The 19,156-nt window shown below is 41.5% G+C and overlaps 1 protein-coding gene across 2 annotated transcripts in view; it reads left to right on the plus strand.

Moving 5' to 3' along the window:
- Positions 1 to 2,290, plus strand: part of LOC119661351 — a 49,945-nt gene extending 47,655 nt beyond the window's left edge. For both annotated transcript variants that reach the window (XM_038070656.1, XM_038070657.1), the window contains exons 19-20: positions 1,910 to 1,960; positions 2,018 to 2,290. In XM_038070656.1, coding sequence (XP_037926584.1) covers positions 1,910 to 1,960; positions 2,018 to 2,104 — 138 coding nt within the window. In that variant the 3' untranslated portion in view covers positions 2,105 to 2,290. The remainder of the gene's footprint in view (positions 1 to 1,909; positions 1,961 to 2,017) is intronic.
- The last annotated feature ends 16,866 nt before the right edge of the window (positions 2,291 to 19,156 follow it).

Consider the following 19,156-nt stretch of genomic DNA (forward strand, 5'->3'; position numbering starts at 1 on the left):
ACAAAATACATCCGGTTCCGATATCTGCTCAAATAAAGTTAATAATAGTATATTAGCATATTTTAGAAATTCTGCCGGAAACCGCCTTTAAGTTCACTCAATTCGTGCAAGGACGACATAAGGCACAATTAGGTCAAGTTTGAAGAAAATCCAACTATTATTAACAAAGTTATAGGGGGTGAAACTTTGCCATTTTTGTGAATTTCGTGCATTCGACAACGTGTATGACGTCATCATTATATATTTGTACATTAAACCAGCGGCATTCAATATACGTACTATATATGTACAGATGTATACTTTCGTGCATGAAGCAAGCCGCAAATATAATAATAATAATATCTTGTAGTTTGGAAAAATATGAAGGAATATACGGATGGAAAAATGTGCGTAGAAATTTCTCACATATTGTAAGATGAACACAAAACCTTTATACCCAAAGTGCGAGCTTCCGGTATTCCGACTTGTTTAGGAAGAGTTTCGGAATACCACCGAGACCGCAGCCGGCACTAACGTCGACGTTTCTCAGGAAGAATTCGACAATTGGGGATTCGGAAGAGGAACTGAAGGTATACTAACGGAAAGAGAGGCAAGTTGAATAGTTAGAAATAAAAACCGAGGAGAAATGATCTCGAGGAAGGTCACAAGCTGATTTAGGGAAAGAAGTGTGATGATGCAATTTTATATTAACACCAGAAGAAGTGACCGCAAACCGTAAATTCCGGACGTGTGAGCGGTAGAGTTGAATTTCTAGAAATGTTCATTTCTTTATCAACATTTTCGCAGACGGACGTAGAGTTATAAACTTTGTGCTATCTTCGGCATTACCGGAACGTAGGAACCACAAACGAACTTTGTCTTGCTCACGAAGAGTATTACAGACCTCTACAGTGAACCAGAGAGGGCAATGAGTGAGGGTGTAATTGGGGTAATAGAAAGATGTCAGGCGATGACGGCTTTACGGTTTCTTACCAGAGCAGAGGCAAATCGTCAGACGCTGCCTCACCTTTGCCCTGGGAGCAGCGTGACCCATTTTTTTAAAGTTTGGTTGTAAAGCCCTAAACGATGGGTCCGCGATCTAAAAAAAGAAGGAGTAAGTTGCTCCCCATTTGGTCCGGTCCAACATTAAGTTGATGCGGACCTAGGACCTCACAATTCTCCAAAAAAAAAAATAGAAAGATGCTACATACCTAACGCTAATTAAAATACTACCCCGTGAGTTTACCTGACCACTGCAAATCTCGATCGCAAGGAAGGAGAGTGTTAACCCTCCGGGAGCTATCAATTGTATACACAAGAATTGAGAAAGTTTCAGATATACTGATGATGTCATGTATTGCAGATAATCTAAAATCTGACACCTTTTTTCTGAGGCTCTCACATTTTGGTAGCATAAAGAAAAAGACATTAACTGCGACGATGATTGTGGTGATCCTTCCGGAAATTTACAGAGTGAGTTTGTCGTTGAAAATCCTTGACGAAAGCGCCGGATGGCCAAAACGACAGATGATTCAATCCTCTTAAAACTTTGCAACAAAAATGCAATGCATAAAAGCTAACACATTTAATTTAATAATTCAATTGTTTAGATGTTCATATAAGCACCTCCATAGTGGGTTACCAATAAACCGTTTCCTATACCAAAGCATTAACTTTTGCGAAGTGAATATGATTTACCCTTTGGTCAAAATAATTGTTTAATTTCAATTGTTTTGTTAACAATCGAGAACGAAATCTCCATAGCTTAAATAGATATAAACAAATAGATAGACGAACTTATATTTCTGTTTTCAAAAAAATAGCAGATGAAATGTGAATATTTGCAGTATATGTATGTAAGAAACGTTAAATCGTTCTTTGTTATTCACCTGATTTGTATTTACGTAAATTAAAACAATAAATCTTTCAGGTCCAGAATAACTACTTCAGTTACCAAACGACCCGTGGAAACTTCTTGGATGTAAGCATAGATGTTTTCCGTTCTTTTTATTACTCTGATAGGCAATTTTCCTTTTAGTACCAACCCAAGGGATGTTTTTATAATGAAAACATTTATGGGCATGATTTCCAAGCTAAGTCATTCGGAAGTTATAACTGGAGCTGAAGATTGGGGTATTGGAACAAATAAATTACTTTCTGGGATGAAAGAATGTGTCCAGCGAGATTCGTATTGTGTGGCTTTTAAATTTTCAATTTCATTTGAAGAATATTTTTTTTAAATACTTGAATTGTAACGATGGTCTACATTTTACATTTTAATATGGACTTGATTTAAATCTAAATGTTTAATAAGAAATGGCTGCTTTTTATTCAAGGATGATCCCAACTCACAAAAACGTGAGTTGATCTGTCTGTTTTGTTCCCTATTCAAAGGAAACAAACTTATCGGGATAATTGTTCCAACTTTGGACGTTGACTATGTTGTATATTCACAGAATAAACAACAAAAGAAAAAATTCCCAAAAGATGCACAAAAGTTAGTGAGTTAAAGAAGTTGAAGTGTAGTGAGTTGTGATTAATACTCAGAGTTAAAATTAGTGTCTTTCAAATTACACGTGGCAGATTATGGAGTCAGAAAAGTTGTCAGTCCGAAGCTGTGAATACAAAAATTTATCCGAGCTCTAAATAATATTATAGTATGAGGAGTTAAATACACTGTAATGCGATTGCAAAAATATTGGAAAGCTATCCCAAAACCCTAACAAGCGAAATTGACCGTGAAGGCCCGGCCGCATATACCGAAGCGCCACTAAAGTATTTTGGCAGCACGTACTTGTCCGCCTCTCTATTAGCGAGGTTGGGAAATATGGGGAGCCTTCTTTTCAGTACTTCACACCCCCTCATGTCAATGAACAAAACTTTAGGTGTCCTCAAACCGATGCGTAGGTCCTCACCAGAACCTGAAAAACTAGAGCATTGGAAACTAAGTTGAGAAGTAATAAAAGGAGAACAACGGCTCAATCCGGAACGTAGAGCTTTTCTGATCTTATTACTAATATCGGGTGGGACATAGGGGAATGAGAGCTCAAAAGTTGTCCTCAAAAAGTGAAAACGAAACCTTTTCAGAACCTATCCATCTGTATAAAATCTAGGGCTCAAAATACATCTCTTTGGGATATCTACTCAAAGACAGTTAATAATGGGATATTACTATATTTTAGAAATTTACTATATTTAAGTTTGAAGGAAATCCACCTATACTCATCATCATCAACGGCACAACAACCGGTATCCGGTCTAGGCCTGCCTTAATAAGGAACTCCAGACACCCCGGTTTTGCGCCGAAGTCCACCAATTTGATATCCCTAATAGCTGTCTGGCGTCCTGAACTATGCCATCGCTCCATCTCAGGCAGGGTCTGCCTCGTCTTCTTTTTCTTCCCTAGACATTGCCCTTATAGACTTTCCGGGCTGGATCATCCTCATCCATACGGATTAAATGACCCGCCCACCGTAACCTATTGAGCCGCATTTTATACACAACCGGACGGTCACGGCTACGGAATCGCCTACCCTCTTCGGAGGATTCTTCTCTCGAACGCGGCCAAGAGTTCGCAATTTTTCTTACTAAGAACCCAATTTTCCGAGGAATACATGAGGACTGGCAAGATTATAGTCTTGTACAGTAAGAGCTTTGACCCTATGGTGAGACGTTTCGAGTGAAATAGTTTTTACAAGCTAAAATAGGCTTTGTTGGCTGCCAACAACCGTGCGCTGATTTCATCATCATAGCTGTTATCGGTTGTGATTTTCGACCCTAGATTAGAGAAATTTTCAATGGTCTCAAATTTGTAGTCTCCTACATTTATTCTTCCCGTTTGACCAGTGCGGTTTGATGTTGTCCGTTCTTTTGGTTTTGGCGCTGACGTTACCACCATGTACTTCGTCTTGCTTTCATTAATGTGCAGCCCAAGATCTCGCGACGCCTGCTCGATTTGGATGAAGGTAGACTGTACATCTCGGACTGTTCTTCCCATGATGTCGACATCTTCAGCGTATGCCAGTAGTTGGGTGAACTTGAAGAGGAGGGTGTCTCTTACATTTACATTAGCATCGCGAATCACTTTCTTCAGGGCCAGGTTGAAGAGGACATATGATAGGACATCCCCTTGTCTAAGACTGTTGTTGATGTTGAATGCACATTGGTCAGAGTCAGTCTAGTTAGTCTTATCAATTTCGTCGGGTTACTGAATTTTCTCATGGCCGTGCACAGTTTTACCCTGCCTATGCTGTCATTCGCGACTTTAGTCGATGAAAATATGGTGCAACTGATGTCCATATTCCAACCTTTTTTCCATCGCTTGCCGCACAGAGAAAATCAAATCTGTTGCTGATTTGCCTGAAGTGAAGCCTCCTTCGTATGGGCAAATGGTATTCTGGGCATATGGGGTTATCCGACCTAGCAACGTTGAGAAGAATATGTTATAGATAGTACACAGCAACGTGATACCTCTATAATTGCTGCACTGCGTGATGTCTTCATTTTTATTTATGGGACAGATAATGCCTCTTTGCCAGTCGTCAGGCATTGATTCGCTGTCCCACCCCTTGAGCATCAGTTGATGAACCACTTGGTATAATTGGTCGCCTCCATATTTAAACAATTAGGCTTTAATTCCATCGGCCTCTGGCGACTTATATTTTTTAAGCCGATGAATTGCACGGACTGTTTTTTATAAACTTGGTGGAGGTAGTATTTGTCCGTCGTCTTCAGTTGGCGGGAGCTCCAACTCGCCGATATTCTGGTTGTTCAGTAGCTCATCAAAGTACTCAACCCATCGCTGCAATATGCCCATTCTCTTGGAAATCGGGTTTCCTTCTTCGTCTGGACATGATGAGCATGGAGGTGTGTAAGATTTCATTCAGCTGGTAAAACTTCCGCACCTGGTGCGGTTGCTCCTGCCTCTTAATATATGATGTAGTGGCTCTTCTCTTCTGTGTGACAAATCAACCATAAATTATCAAAATTACTTTGGGCATGTTTTTTCCCCACTAAGAAAACTGACGAAAATGGCAATTGTGAAAGTAGTTACTTTATGACTACTTTATTAAAAAATTGGAATTAAACATCTTATTCGTTTTTTAAGGGGAAACATCTTTAGAAGCGGTGAACACGTTTTTTCCGCCACTGTATATACATATTTATTCACGTATGTATATATGTTTATCTGGATGAGTTAGTGGTTAGAGCACTAGGGTGTCGTACGGAAGGTTACGCTTCAAATCTCACTCATGGATAAATTTGTATCGTGAGGGAATGTCGACTCAGCTGGGAATGAATTCAGGGTGATAATGACGGATCCACATTTCCTCCGCAATGTACCGTAGTGTATCGTTATGGTGAATGAAGTGCTCTAACACACTCTAAAGCCCAAATCCAATTTAGCCAATTGCTACCAAGTTCACAGTAGACCTACTATAGGCAGTACCCACACTAAAATGACCCCACTTGCGAATTTGATGAAGGGAGCTTATCTGTACACATCAGTGATGCTAAACAAGGAAAAGGCATAATCTTCGTCAAATCGAATTGGCAAGAGAGAGGTCGGTGAGCTTTGCTATTCTGGTACTACTGCTGTGCTCACCCATATAGCAAAAAGTTGTTTCACGTATTCACTTATACATAAGCAAAAACTTGCCAATCTCACCAAAACATTGGAAGTCCGGGCGGTATGTCAAACACAGTTGATCGGATTTTTGTTACATCTCGCTCATGCTCAAGGACAAAACAATTTGAAGTCGTGCGTACTCGCACTGATTTCCCCCCTTGAGGGGCAAGGGGAAGTGTGGTAGCTGTCTAGTATCTAACTGTGACCGGGTTAAGTAGAGCAGTCACTCGGTAGGAGAGACAGTCTACTTACAGCTCTCACTTTGTGAACACTTCAACGAGAAGCAGGATCGATATTGGATTTAAATAAACATCAAATATATAAACACGACTTTCATGCAATTTCTGCTATCTACATGATCTGGTAATTCCTAAAGTATGTTTTCGCACATGGAGTAATGGAGAAATGATCGGATAAATACAATCAATTTAAATACAAACATATGTATGATGAGGGTAATGTTGATGATTTTATTATGTGCATAAATTCATATGTATATTTTAGAGTTTGGAAACATATGAAGGAATCACCTCAATTTTTGCTATATACGAATGGAAAAGTTTCTGACATAAGATGAACACAGAACCTTTATACCTCATAGTTGGCAACCTCTGGCTTTGTCCACCGCTAGAAGCTTAGCGTCGACATTCGATAGCAAGGAAATTGATTGTACTCTGGATGAAGCATCGCCAATTATGTTCGATTTACCGAAAACGCTTCTGTTCAAATACTGGTCTCACCACTAAATTGGATGCATCAGTAACAAATGCTTAGGCTGGATCCGGTCGGAAATGGACGAGCGACGTCAACTATCGAACCTCTACATTGCTATGATTCCTTGCCAGGTTCGGTTGACATATATACATACAATATTCTTCCTCTTGGCCTCGTAGAGTGATTCCCTTAACGCCTGGTGGTTGGCTGCCTTCGGAATGAATCGGCGGTAATAATTTATGATCCCTAAGATCCTTCGTGTCCGAATACCTTAGTGGTGGCAGTGGAATATCCTGATTTGACGACCGACACCAGTCGACTTGGCTGTGAGTGAGTACCAGAGCCTAATCAGGGTAATAATCTCGGGCGAACGCAATGCTGACCGCCTTGCCTTCTATTATACATGGTACTGTAATCCTGTAGTGTACCGTTACAAGGCCCTGATCCAATTGGGATTGTTGCGCCAACGATTATTATTATTAAGATCCTTCGTAGATTATTCACAATCGCAGGGCATTTATACTTTCTTATTGCCTTAATCCGTGGAGTTGGTGGAGCGATACTGAATCGGTTGTTGGTGTGGCCAGGATATTCGATGTTATTGCTACCAAAAATATATTTCGCTGTATTGACCACTACACCGGAATTTTCAAGACGTTCGAATGGCAAAAGAAAGTATTGCATGTGCTGTTCAGTGTTTTCCGATGCTACAACAATGTCATCAATATCTCATAGCAAACACAAGGGTCTAACACTTGGAGTAAGTCGTCTATATACTTTAAAGCAACTGGACGGTATTCCATAAATAGTCAACTTCTGGCGTGCAAGGCTTGTCAACTATAGCTGAACCAGATGCTTCTATGCGATTGGGAACCTCGCTTTTCAACCAACAAGCAGACGAATTTAAAGCGTTCAGAAATTTTCGAAGCATTTTGTAATAGCAGGAAGTGTTTTCCATTGGGGATATTACTGAGTAGTTGGCAACATTCAAAAATCTTTTGAAGTGCGTTTAGTCTCGGGATCTAGTAACCAGCAATTCCAGTGGTAGTACGAGGATCTGAAGGAAGTTTTAGTTTGCTGTCAACCACCGAATTGAAGTGCATCGAAGCTAGTTTTTTGGTTGGACCACCTGCCAGGAGTGCGGATCACCGCACCGACGCGCGACATTACAGAACGTAGTGTTATAGTAACACCATGAAAGATATTTATTTTTTTTGTACGATAGCATTTATTTAAGAGACCTCGAGGAGCTCCGGCACTTACCGCACTCCAATCTATCAAGCAACTTTCAAATATACTCTAATTATTCTCTCTTGCGAAGACGATGGGTACTCATGGGACTCATCCAGATTTAAATAAACAATTCACACTGACCACAGATGCGAGTAATTTTGCTATAGGTGCAGTATTGAGCCAAAATAAGAAACCTATCTGTTTCGCATCTAGAACGCTAAATGGAACCGAAACTAGATATTCAACGATTGAAAAAGAGTTGTTGTCAATTGCATGGGCTACAAAATATTTTAGACCCTATTTATATGGAAGAAAATTCATTTTACAAACTGGCCATAAACCTCTAATTTTTCTTGAAAATTTTAAAGAGGAAAATTCAAAACTCCAACGATGGAAACTCAAGTTGATGGAATACGACTATGAGATTAAACACATAAAAGGAAAAGAAAATCACGTTGCGGACGCACTGTCTAGAGTTGAAATTCATGCACTTAATGGACAGGAAAATAAATCGACATTTGCTACACAAGACACAGCAGAGGAAGACAATACTCACCATATCAATATTTCAGAAAAATATTTGAATTGCTTTAAAAATCAAATTATTTTGAAATTAGGGAAAGTCAGAAGTGCAAAAAGAAATAGTTTCAATAACTCTAAACAGACAATACTCTCTTATAAGAAATACAATAACAAAACAGTGGAATACATGTTCAAAAACCACATTTCTCATTTGGGCACCACTGGAATAAAGTTTCCCAATAAAAATATACTATTACTCTTTCTTTATTATAATAATTTCAAAATTAATAACCCAAAAATCTCTGGAATTGTTCTAAAGAAGAAATTGAAGAGATAATTGCAAAGGAGCCTTAAAATAGTAATCATCACGGAATTACAAAAACTTAACTTAAATATTATCAAGAAAATATTTTTGTCCACACTTAAAAGGGCGAGTAGCAAATTACATCAATAAATGTTTAATATGCACTCAAAGTAAATACGAAAGAAATCCGGGTAGATTACCATTAAAACTTACAGCAAAAGATTTAAGAGATATGATATATAGATATATGGTTTAAAGATAGGAACTCTCCACATTTAACGTGTATCGATAAATTCATGCCTATGACACCATTAAAAAATAGACAATGGGACACTGTCATACAAGCCTTGCGCGTCATGCTGAATAGGATAGGTAAACCCCAGAAAATAGTTACAGATAATGAGGGGGCACTTGATTCTCAGAAAACAAGAGATTGGCTAGACCAAGAGGGTATTGAAATTCACTTTTGCTCACCTCATCACACACAACGCATATATTGAAGTAATCTACAAGATTTTAGCCCAATAGAGGAATACACGCCACTCTGCTCATAAAGCAAAACCCTACGACGTATTTTTTAATAAAGGTGGCATACATAAGAAGACTATCTATGATCATCTTAAACAGTATAAAGAAAAATTTATTAGTAGATTAAATACTAGGAGACAAGTCTACGAAATGAATGAGAAAATCCTCACCCAGGCAAATTGCAGCCTACGTTTTCTAAAGCACAAGGAAAGAGAAAGATTCATCCAAGAAAGATTTAAAAAGAAACGTAAAATATGTGACCACAGGGACCATGGTCACGATTCTGCTGCTGTCGATACCACCAACAACTAGTATTGCAATGTTGCCGTTAACACAACAAAATGGATATATATTAATGGAAACGGGACAAGAATATATTACCACAAGCAAAGCCATCAAAAGACATCTTCTTCATAGAAACATCCTTACAGATGTTGATATAAGCGAATACAAAATGAATGCAATCAAATTACAACATATTAAATCCGATGTTTTGGTCGGTAAGGACAATTCAACAATATTTATAGAAATACCCTTAGAATTAGAGCCAATCACAGTCAACCAACTTATTCCACTACCTAATGCTAACAACTATCAAATATACTCAAATATCGAACGATTTTATATATCAAACGTTGTAGCAATATGTCACGATAAATGAGAATATTTTTATATTTACAAATGTTCATGATAAATATCTTACATACTCATGTGATAATTCAGAAAACCAAACAATATTGATACAGTATAAAAATTTACAACTAACGATTGAATCGTGTACTGTGTACATACAATCATTAAAATTTGTTAGTGCATCTTTAGAAAGTTACATTCCCAAAATATTACCGCAAAGTAATCCATTTAAAAACCATACTATATTGAACCCACCCAAAACCTATTAAAGCTAGATAGTTCGCAGAATTTATTGGCATTTACATGACCTACATTTGGTCTTACAATAGTAATAATATCAATAATTGTCGCCTTGTACATAAAATCTAAACTTTGTAACAAGAAAATAAACATAAAGATAGCAAAACCTGAGGACAGGTTCGAATTAAGGAGGGGAGGCGTTACGTCATCAATACAACTCGATGACGCACCACAATATCATAATGCGTCATCAATACCTAGCAAATGTTTTGTAAAACACAATTAGGGTGTTTGTCGGAAAAATAAACAAGTCGGGAAACCGGAAGCTGGACGCTTCAGGTACGAAAGGTTTTGTGTATTTCTTAGTACGTAGCACGTGATATATCCATATATTATGTGAGAGTATCCACTTTCGGGTGATACTGACATTCATAGTCTTCAATTTTCAAAGAAGCAACAAATTTGAGGTATTATAACTTTGTTAGTAATAGTGCAATTTCCACCAAACCTGGTAAGATCATGCTCTATGTTATAGCCTATATCACTGCAAAATTTCATGGTACTAGGATGAACTTAAGGGGGGTTTCTAACCAATTACAAAAAATGTAATAATATACTATTATTAACTTTATTTAAACAGATATCGGCATGGAAGGTATTTCGGAGCCCAGGCACTATATAGTGGCAGCCTCCTGATTTTTTTCAGATTTTTCGGTTTAGTAGTTTCTGAGAATGGCCCCCTTAAAGAAGTGATCACTTTCAACCCCCCGCGCTCCCCGTCCTTCTAACGAATGTCAAAACTAAGACCGACTTTGAAAAGTACTAATCGAGACCTTTAATTGATATCCTATATGACTACATTTGATGAAAAAAAATTTTACACCCCCCTTTTGCATGTATGGGGACCTCCCCTTAAATTCGACGTAACAGGATGTAATTCACTGTATGCGTGAGCGTTCACTGTTCCCACCTTTCTACCAAATTTGGTGTCAATCGCTATAACCGTCTCCGAGAAAAATGCGTGTGACGGGTAGACAGACAGACAGATAGACAGACGGACAGACAGACAGACAGGTCTGTAATGTCATCACTGAAAGGCAAGCGCTCCCCACCGATTACCTGTCCAAAATTACTACAAAACATAGTGGACACTCTCTTCCCAGAGGATGTGAACTACACAAATCTGCCTAAAGTGCATGTAAACCCCGACGAAATCCCTGAAGTGGTAGAAGAGGAAATTTTTGATGCAGCAAGTAAATTGGCTGAAAAAAAGACCCCAGGGCCAGATGGACAGTAACAGTCGACTGAGCCAGGCGTACTTTAAAACGCTCCGCGTCTATTTGGTGTTTAATAACAATTTTGGAAGCAGTGAGCAAAACAAAGAACAAAAACAGTGAAAGTTGGTGAATAAGGTGAAAGTGACAAACAAAAGTGTATAATTATCTGAGTACTTTGCAAGAAATTCTTCTTCATTGATTTTTCAGTGATAATTTTTCTCTTTGTTCATTTCATTTCCTTTGTTTGCCCTCTGTATTGAGCTAGATATTAATTAGCCGTTTACTGAATGTATTAGCGGCTACAAACTTGACTAGTGAATAAAAAAGGAAACTGACGATAGTGATATACGTGGTGCGGTGCGAGCTTGTCTGCCCGTCGATCACGAGGACTCGGGTTCGAGCCCGCGCAAGGACGGCGCATTTTTTATCAACATTTTAAACCTTGAATTCTGTTCGTATAGTGCTGCGTATAACTTATTGATACTCATTCACCAGAATTCCATTTCCACCCTGGGTTTGAATCCCACTAAAAACGAAATTTGAATTTTCTATTCGTCAAGAATTACAGCTTTATTATCTTCACAAACACTATGGAATGCAGTGCTACGCTACAGTGCTACGGTAGGTAACTTGCTTGATTTGTTTTGATTAGTAGATTATTTAAAAAAAAATGGAAGGAGAATATAAACAACCCGGAGAAGAGACATCTGCCCGGACGTTGGATGTTAACACAACATCCAGCCTGGTCCCCACTAGTAAGGGCGTCGGCGAGAAGACGCCACTGGTAAATATTGGAGGCGACCCATTTAAGAGGAGCAGTAGAGTCATGCGATCCCCGGCAGCAAAGCCCGATAATGCTGATAAAATTAGCCAACGCGCCTCGATTAAGGATGCGAGTAGTGAGCCGGAGGCGATAACTAAGCTAGGGGCAATGATAAAAAACCTCATGGAGTATGTAAACGCTCGGCATAATGTCCATCACGCGATTAAAGACCAAGTGCGTGCTATTAGAGCTGCGTATCTTGAAGTACGAGAAGAACTAAAACAAAGTAGTGAAGGGAAGAAACAGGGAGAAACTGCAGCGCTCTGCAGTCAACGCCTAGAGTGCTGCTTCCATCTAGGGGCAGCCCCTTCACTATTAAGGAAACTCCGGAGCTCCGTAAAAGACCGAGAGAGGCTAATGGGGAACCGGAATCTCCTCGACGTAGCCAAAAACGCAAAATGGAGAAAACGCCTCCACGGCAAATTCGCGAAAGACTACCAGAGCATACGGCGAAAGACGGTAACTCCAATCAAGGTTCCACTTGGACTAAGGTGGAAAAGAAGAAAAAGCTGCAGAAGAGAAGCAGGCCTGATGCGTTAATAATAACAAAAACAAGTGAGCTTACGTACGCTGATATTCTGCGCAAGGTCAAAACAGACACCTCGTTAATGGAGCTAGGTGAAAGTGTGAACCGCATAAGGCGAACACAGAAGGGCGACCTATTGCTGGAATTCAAACCAGGCGAAAACAAGTCAGAAGACTTGCAGAAAAAAATCGAGTCGTCACTTGGTGAGGCAGCAGAAGTGAAGCTCAGTCAAAATCGTGTGGTCATTGAGTGTAAAGACTTGGACGAGATCACAACGAAGGACGAAATTTGTCAAGCGCTACGATCCCAGTTGGGAATACAGTCGGTCCAGGAGCGAGATATTCTACGGCTGAGGAAGGCATATGGCGGCACACAAACTGCGTCCATAAGCCTAACACTTGAAGCGGCCAAAAGGGCTATCACAGCCAGTAAAGTTCGGATTGGCTGGGTCGTCTGCCGACTACGAGAGCAGATAACTCTAAAAAGATGCTTCAGGTGTTTGGAATTTGGGCACGTGGCGAAGAAATGTGTTAGCGTTCACGATAGGTCCGACCTGTGTCGTAAATGCGGAAATAAAGGCCACATTGCAAAAGCCTGCGAAGAAAAACCCAATTGTCTGTTCTGCAGGCAAATAAACGACATTGACAGCGCCCATGTAACAGGCAGCAGCACATGTCCGGTGTATAGGAAGGCGATCAACACTATGCGCAAATGAGGTTCCTACAGCTAAACCTGAACCATTGCCAAGCGGCTCAGGACCTGCTCTCCCAGACGATATTCGAAAACAAAATCGACGTTGCTATTATCTGCGAGCAGTACAAAAACCTAGACAGTGGAGTATGGGTCGCGGATAAGAGCGGAAAGGCAGCGATATGGACATGCGGAAATCGGGCCATAGAAGGAACCACCAAGATCCTCGAGAATGGCTTCACTAGAGCAAAAATAGGCGGAATATCTATTTACAGCTGTTATGCGGCTCCAAGCCTTACGACAGAGGAGTTCCATTCTTTGGTGGAGAGGTTAGCAACAGACGCACAAAACCATAGTCCTAAGATAGTGGCTGGAGATTTCAACGCATGGGCTGACGAATGGGGCAGCCGAGAAACGAACGCAAGAGGACGAATATTACTCGAAGCTCTTTCTCGTCTGAATCTTGTAGTGGCTAACACTGGATGCGTGAACACTTTTCGTAAGAGAGAAATGGGGTCCGTGATAGATGTCACTTTTGTTAGCGATGTTTTAGCTAAGGATCTGCAGTGGTATGTTAGTGACGAATATACACATAGCGACCACCAGGCCATCATTTTTGAAATCAGACATGGAAAACGATTGAAACGGTCTCGGACGAGAGCTGAAAGGTGGGCAGCTAATAGGTTTGACGAGGAGATTTTCGGAGAGGTTCTGCAGCAAAATACAGCGCTTGAAGGAAGCGCAGAAAATAAAGCTCTGCAGATTGGCGAGAAGTTGCGACGAGCATGTGACGCATCCATGCCAAGGTATGTTGTATCACAGAAGCGAGCTCCGAACTTTTGGTGGAATTCTGAAATCGGAGAATGCCGCAAGGCCTGCCTCAAGGCCAGAAGGCGCAGTCAGCGAAATAGAAACCGATCTGGATACGAGCAATTACATGAAGAATATAAAAACGCTCGGAAGAAACTACATGTGGCCATCATGAAAAGTAAAAGCGAACACTTTAAGCGACTGTGTAATGAAGCTGATACGAACCCCTGGGGTGGCGCCTATAAAACCGTAATATCGAAAGTTAAAGGCAAACGCTCCCCACCGATCTCTTCCCCTACTCTGCTTGATGAGATAGTAACGGATCTTTTCCCGCAGAATGTGAGTACCGCTGACCTTCCCACTGTTGAGATAGACACCGCCGAAGTTCCAATGGTAAGCGAAAAGGAGGTCCTCGAAGCTGCGGATAAAATTGTTGGAAACAAAGCACCTGGCTTGGATAGCGTCCCCAATAAAGCTCTGAAGGCAGCAGTAAAAATAGCTCCAAATATGTTTGCCGAGGCGTTCACCACATGCCTTAAAGAAGGAGTATTTCCTACACAATGGAAGAAGCAGAAATTAATTCTAGTCCCCAAGCCAAACAAACCTTTGGGTGAAGCTTCGTCCTACAGGCCGATATGCCTTCTTAATAATACTGGTAAACTATTCGAACGAGTAATCTATAACAGATTAATTCGAATTGCCGAAAAGGATGGCGGTCTCTCCGAAAATCAGTTCGGTTTTCGAAAGGGGAGGTCTACAACCGATGCACTTGTCCTAGTAGCTAACACAGCTAAGACCGCACTTGACGAGGGCAAATGTTGTGTGGTGATTACACTTGATGTGAAGAATGCCTTCAATTCCGCTAGATGGAGCAAGATACTTGAGTCCCTAATGAACTTAGGCGTGGCGAAGTACCTGGTGCGTATTGTTGCCGACTTCCTAATCGACAGGACTCTGTGCTGCGAGTCAGATGAAGGAATGAAATCCTACCAAACGACATGCGGAGTTCCACAAGGGTCTGTCCTAGGGCCACTCTTGTGGATTATTATGTATAACGGGGTACTGACCCTAGACCTTCCTACTGGTGTGGCTTCCATTGGTTTCGCGGACGATATTGGTGTGACGGTTGTTGCACGCCTTCTCGAAGAAGCCGAGCTCTATGCAAATGAAGCAGTCTATGAGATTAAATCCTGGTTAAAGAATGCTGGTCTACAGCTCGCAGAGCATAAGACGGAAGTAGTAGTTATTACCAAGCGGAGAAAGTGCACTTCCATGAAGATCAAAGTTGGAACGCAAACAATTTATTCCAAGCCTGCACTTAAGTACTTAGGTGTAATGATTGACCAGAGGTTGAATTTCAGATTGCATGTGGAGGGTGCAGCAACCAAGGCATATAACATCGGAGCGCTGGTTGCGAGAATGCTACCAAATATAGGTGGCCCAAGGCCGAGCCGTCGACTCCTTATTTCAAGGGTGGTCAGTTCGATCCTACTGTATGCAGCCCCAGTATGGGCAGATGCACTGGAAAATACAATAAATAAGAAAAAGATTGGAGCTGCGTATCGCATAAGTGTACTCCGAACATGTTGCGCTTACAGAACAATTTCTAATGAAGCAGCTTGCGTGATAGCAGGAATGATCCCGATTGAGATTCTGGCGAAAGAAACACAACGACTTTACGATCGAACGTACCTCACCGGAGAATCTCCTGCCCGTCGGCGACAGTTCGCACGAGGTGAAACTGTCGCGGAATGGCAAGAGAAGTGGGACGAGTCAGAAAAAGGCCGTTGGACTCACAGAATCATATGGGATATCCGGAAATGGATCGAACGACCTCACGGCGAAGTAGGTTTCGACCTAACTCAATTCTTGAGCGGACACGGAGGCTATCGAGCATATCTGTATCGATTTGGGCGTGATGATTCGCCATATTGCCCACAGTGTGCAAACATTCCAGAGGACGCGGAACACGTCTTTTTTCACTGCCCCAGATTCGAAACCCAAAGGGCTACATTAGAAGCTACAACCGGGGAGCACTTTACACCCGAAAATATCATGGAGCTTATGGTGAAAGCCAAGGGGATATGGACCGAAGTTGAAAAAGTTACTACAGCCATCGGAAAGAAGCTTAGGCAGGAGGAAGTCATCCGAAAGAATGAACGCGAGAGGAACACGAATGTTGACATGAGCGCAGAATAAATTCTGATCCAGCCCCGCGACGTAATACCAAATGGGAGTCCCGCGGGGAGAGTGGAAGGAGAAGGAGGTGGTTTTAGTGGGTAAGAGTCCCACATAACCGTGTGGCAGGAGCCTGCGGTAGCTTTTGAAGCTTTCCACCTTCCATCGGGAAAAAAAAAAAAAAAAAAAAAAAAGACAGACAGACAGGTCTGTAATGTCATCACTGAAAGGCAAGCGCTCCCCACCGATTACCTGTCCAAAATTACTACAAAACATAGTGGACACTCTCTTCCCAGAGGATGTGAACTACACAAATCTGCCTAAAGTGCATGTAAACCCCGACGAAATCCCTGAAGTGGTAGAAGAGGAAATTTTTGATGCAGCAAGTAAATTGGCTGAAAATAAGACCCCAGGGCCAGATGGAATCCCGAATATCGCCCTGAAAGTGGCAGCCAGGTCAGCACCAGGTATGTTTGCTAAAGTTTTTACGGCATGCCTCAGAGAAGGAGAATTCCCCGAGCAATGGAAGCTGCAAAAGTTGATACTTATTCCGAAGCCAGGTAAACCATTGGGAGACACCTCCTCATATCGACCGATGTGTTTGGTCAATACCATTGGTAAACTATTTGAACGAGTATTATACAACAGGCTGCTCGCTGTTGCGGAAAAGGAAGGAGGCCTATCCGACAAGCAATTCGGGTTTCGTAAGGGGAGATCAACCATCGATGCAATCAGCATGGTGACTGGCCTGGCTCGCGCTGCAATACAAGATGACAAATGCTGCGCAGTGGTGACCCTCGATGTAAAAAAAAAATGCTTTCAACACTGCAAAGTGGACGAAAATCGTAGAGGCTCTAACCAAACTAAAGGTTCCAAAGTACATTGTACGCATCGTTGTTGCATTTCTTCTTGGAAGAAGATTATATTGCGACTCGGACGATGGAGAGAAATTATTCCCAATGACGTGCGGCGTACCACAGGGGTCTGTCTTAGGTCCCTTACTGTGGTTAATTATGTACAACGGAGTGCTGACGCTACGCCTTCCTAACGGCGTGACAACTATTGGTTTTGCGGACGATATCGGGGTAACAATAGTGGCAAAACGCTTAGACGAGATCGAAATCTATGCAAATGAAGCGATATGGGAGATAAATTCCTGGTTGAAAAAGTCCGGTCTATCACTTGCTGAACATAAAACGGAACTAGTGCTAATCAGCAAAAGAAGGAAAGACACGACCGTGAAAATTAAAGTTGGTGGAAAAACAATTTACTCCCAAGAGTCGCTTAAATATTTGGGAGTAATGATTAACAAAAGACTCAACTTTAAAAAACACATTGAGTGCGCTGCAACTAAAGCATCTTCCATCGCTGTAACGATCTCGAGGATACTACCGAACATTGGTGGACCAAGACAAAGTCGACGTCGTCTTATTTCAAGGGTAGTTAGTTCCGTGCTACTCTACGCAGCTCCAGTTTGGGCAACCGTTCTGGAAAACAAATCAAACTGCGGAAAACTAGGAATGGCGTATCGGTTAAGTGCACTCCGGGTATGCAGTGCATATCGGACAACATCAGGAGAAGCGGCATATGTACTAGCAGGGATGCTCCCCATAGACATCTTGGCGAAGGAAAGTCGGCGACTCCACGACAAAACGTATGCAGCTGGAGAGTCTAGCGCATTTCGACGGCAGCTGGCACGGTGGGAATCTATCGAACGGTGGCAGCAGCGATGGGACGAGTCCCAAAATGCTCGTTGGACATACCGCATCATTCCGGATATTCGGAGATGGTTTGAACGAAACCATGGGGAATTAAGCCACGAGCTAACACAATTCTTGAGTGGACATGGAGGTTATCGTGCTTATTTACATCGATTTGGTCACGACGAATCACCATGCTGCCCAAGATGTGGTAACGTGGCTGAGAATGCGGAGCGTGTCATATTTGATTGCCCCAGGTTCACCGCGCACCGAACAAGAATGGAAGCGGTCGCAGACAGGCGTTTAACACCCGAAAACATTGTGGAGTTTATGCTGGAGTCAACGGATGCCTGGAACCAGGTTGTAAGGGAACTACAAGCTATTCACCAACAGCTTAGGCAGGAAGAACTATGACGAAAACAAGGAAGGGAGAGAACCATAATGAGCCGCAGCTAAAAGCTGATCCAGCCCCGCGATGCAATACTTGATAGGAGTTCCGTGGGGAGAGTGGAATGAGAAGGAGGTGGTTTTAGTGAGTAGAAGTCTCACATAACTGCGTGGCAGGAGCCAGCAGTAGGTTTTGAACCTTTCCACCTTCAACGCCGAAAAAAAAAAAAAAAAAAAAAAAAGACAGACAGACAGACAGACAGACAGACGGACAGACAGACAGACAGACAGACAGACAGTAAACCGATTTTAATAAGGTTCTGTGTTTACACAAAACCTTAAAAATGGGCATTAAGACATGCGAAATCCGTAGGCAATTAGGGTATCTAAGTTAATAAAAATATCGGGTAGTTATATAAAAAAAAACAATTTATTACTTCATGCCTGTTTGGCATTCTAATTACAACTAACTACAATTTTTTGAAATATAAAAGAAATTAATATGATTTTGCCTAATGTGCAATCATGCGATTTCATCGATTGCACCGATGACCCCAATAGTTGCAGACGTCGCTTTTGGATGTGGTGCTGACACAGGTGTGTTTGCGCGTGCAGCATTTCCGTTCGGGTTAACTCGCCCGGCTTTAAATTGCGATAGTCCCCAATCGCTAAAAGAATCGTATGTCGTTGAATCTCACCTTGGTAGTTGCTGATCGTGGATCTGATGTTGGAATTGATGTTGGCGGTTCTGGATCGGATTTCGAAGACGACGATGATGTCGGAACCGGTGATGGTAGTTCCGTCGATAACTGGAAGGAAATGATGAAAGCGATAAAAACGCCAATTATGGTAAGTGTTTAGTATGCTGTTATTCGATGGATGCTAGTTTCGGTACGCATAAGTTGAATCTCGCTGGTGTTGTTTATATGGAGATTTTTCATCATTTGTAGTGAGAGTACTTCCTGGTAAGTGTTAACTTCTGG

Source organism: Hermetia illucens, chromosome 1, assembly GCF_905115235.1.
Source record: "Hermetia illucens chromosome 1, iHerIll2.2.curated.20191125, whole genome shotgun sequence".
Lineage (NCBI taxonomy): Eukaryota > Metazoa > Arthropoda > Insecta > Diptera > Stratiomyidae > Hermetia > Hermetia illucens.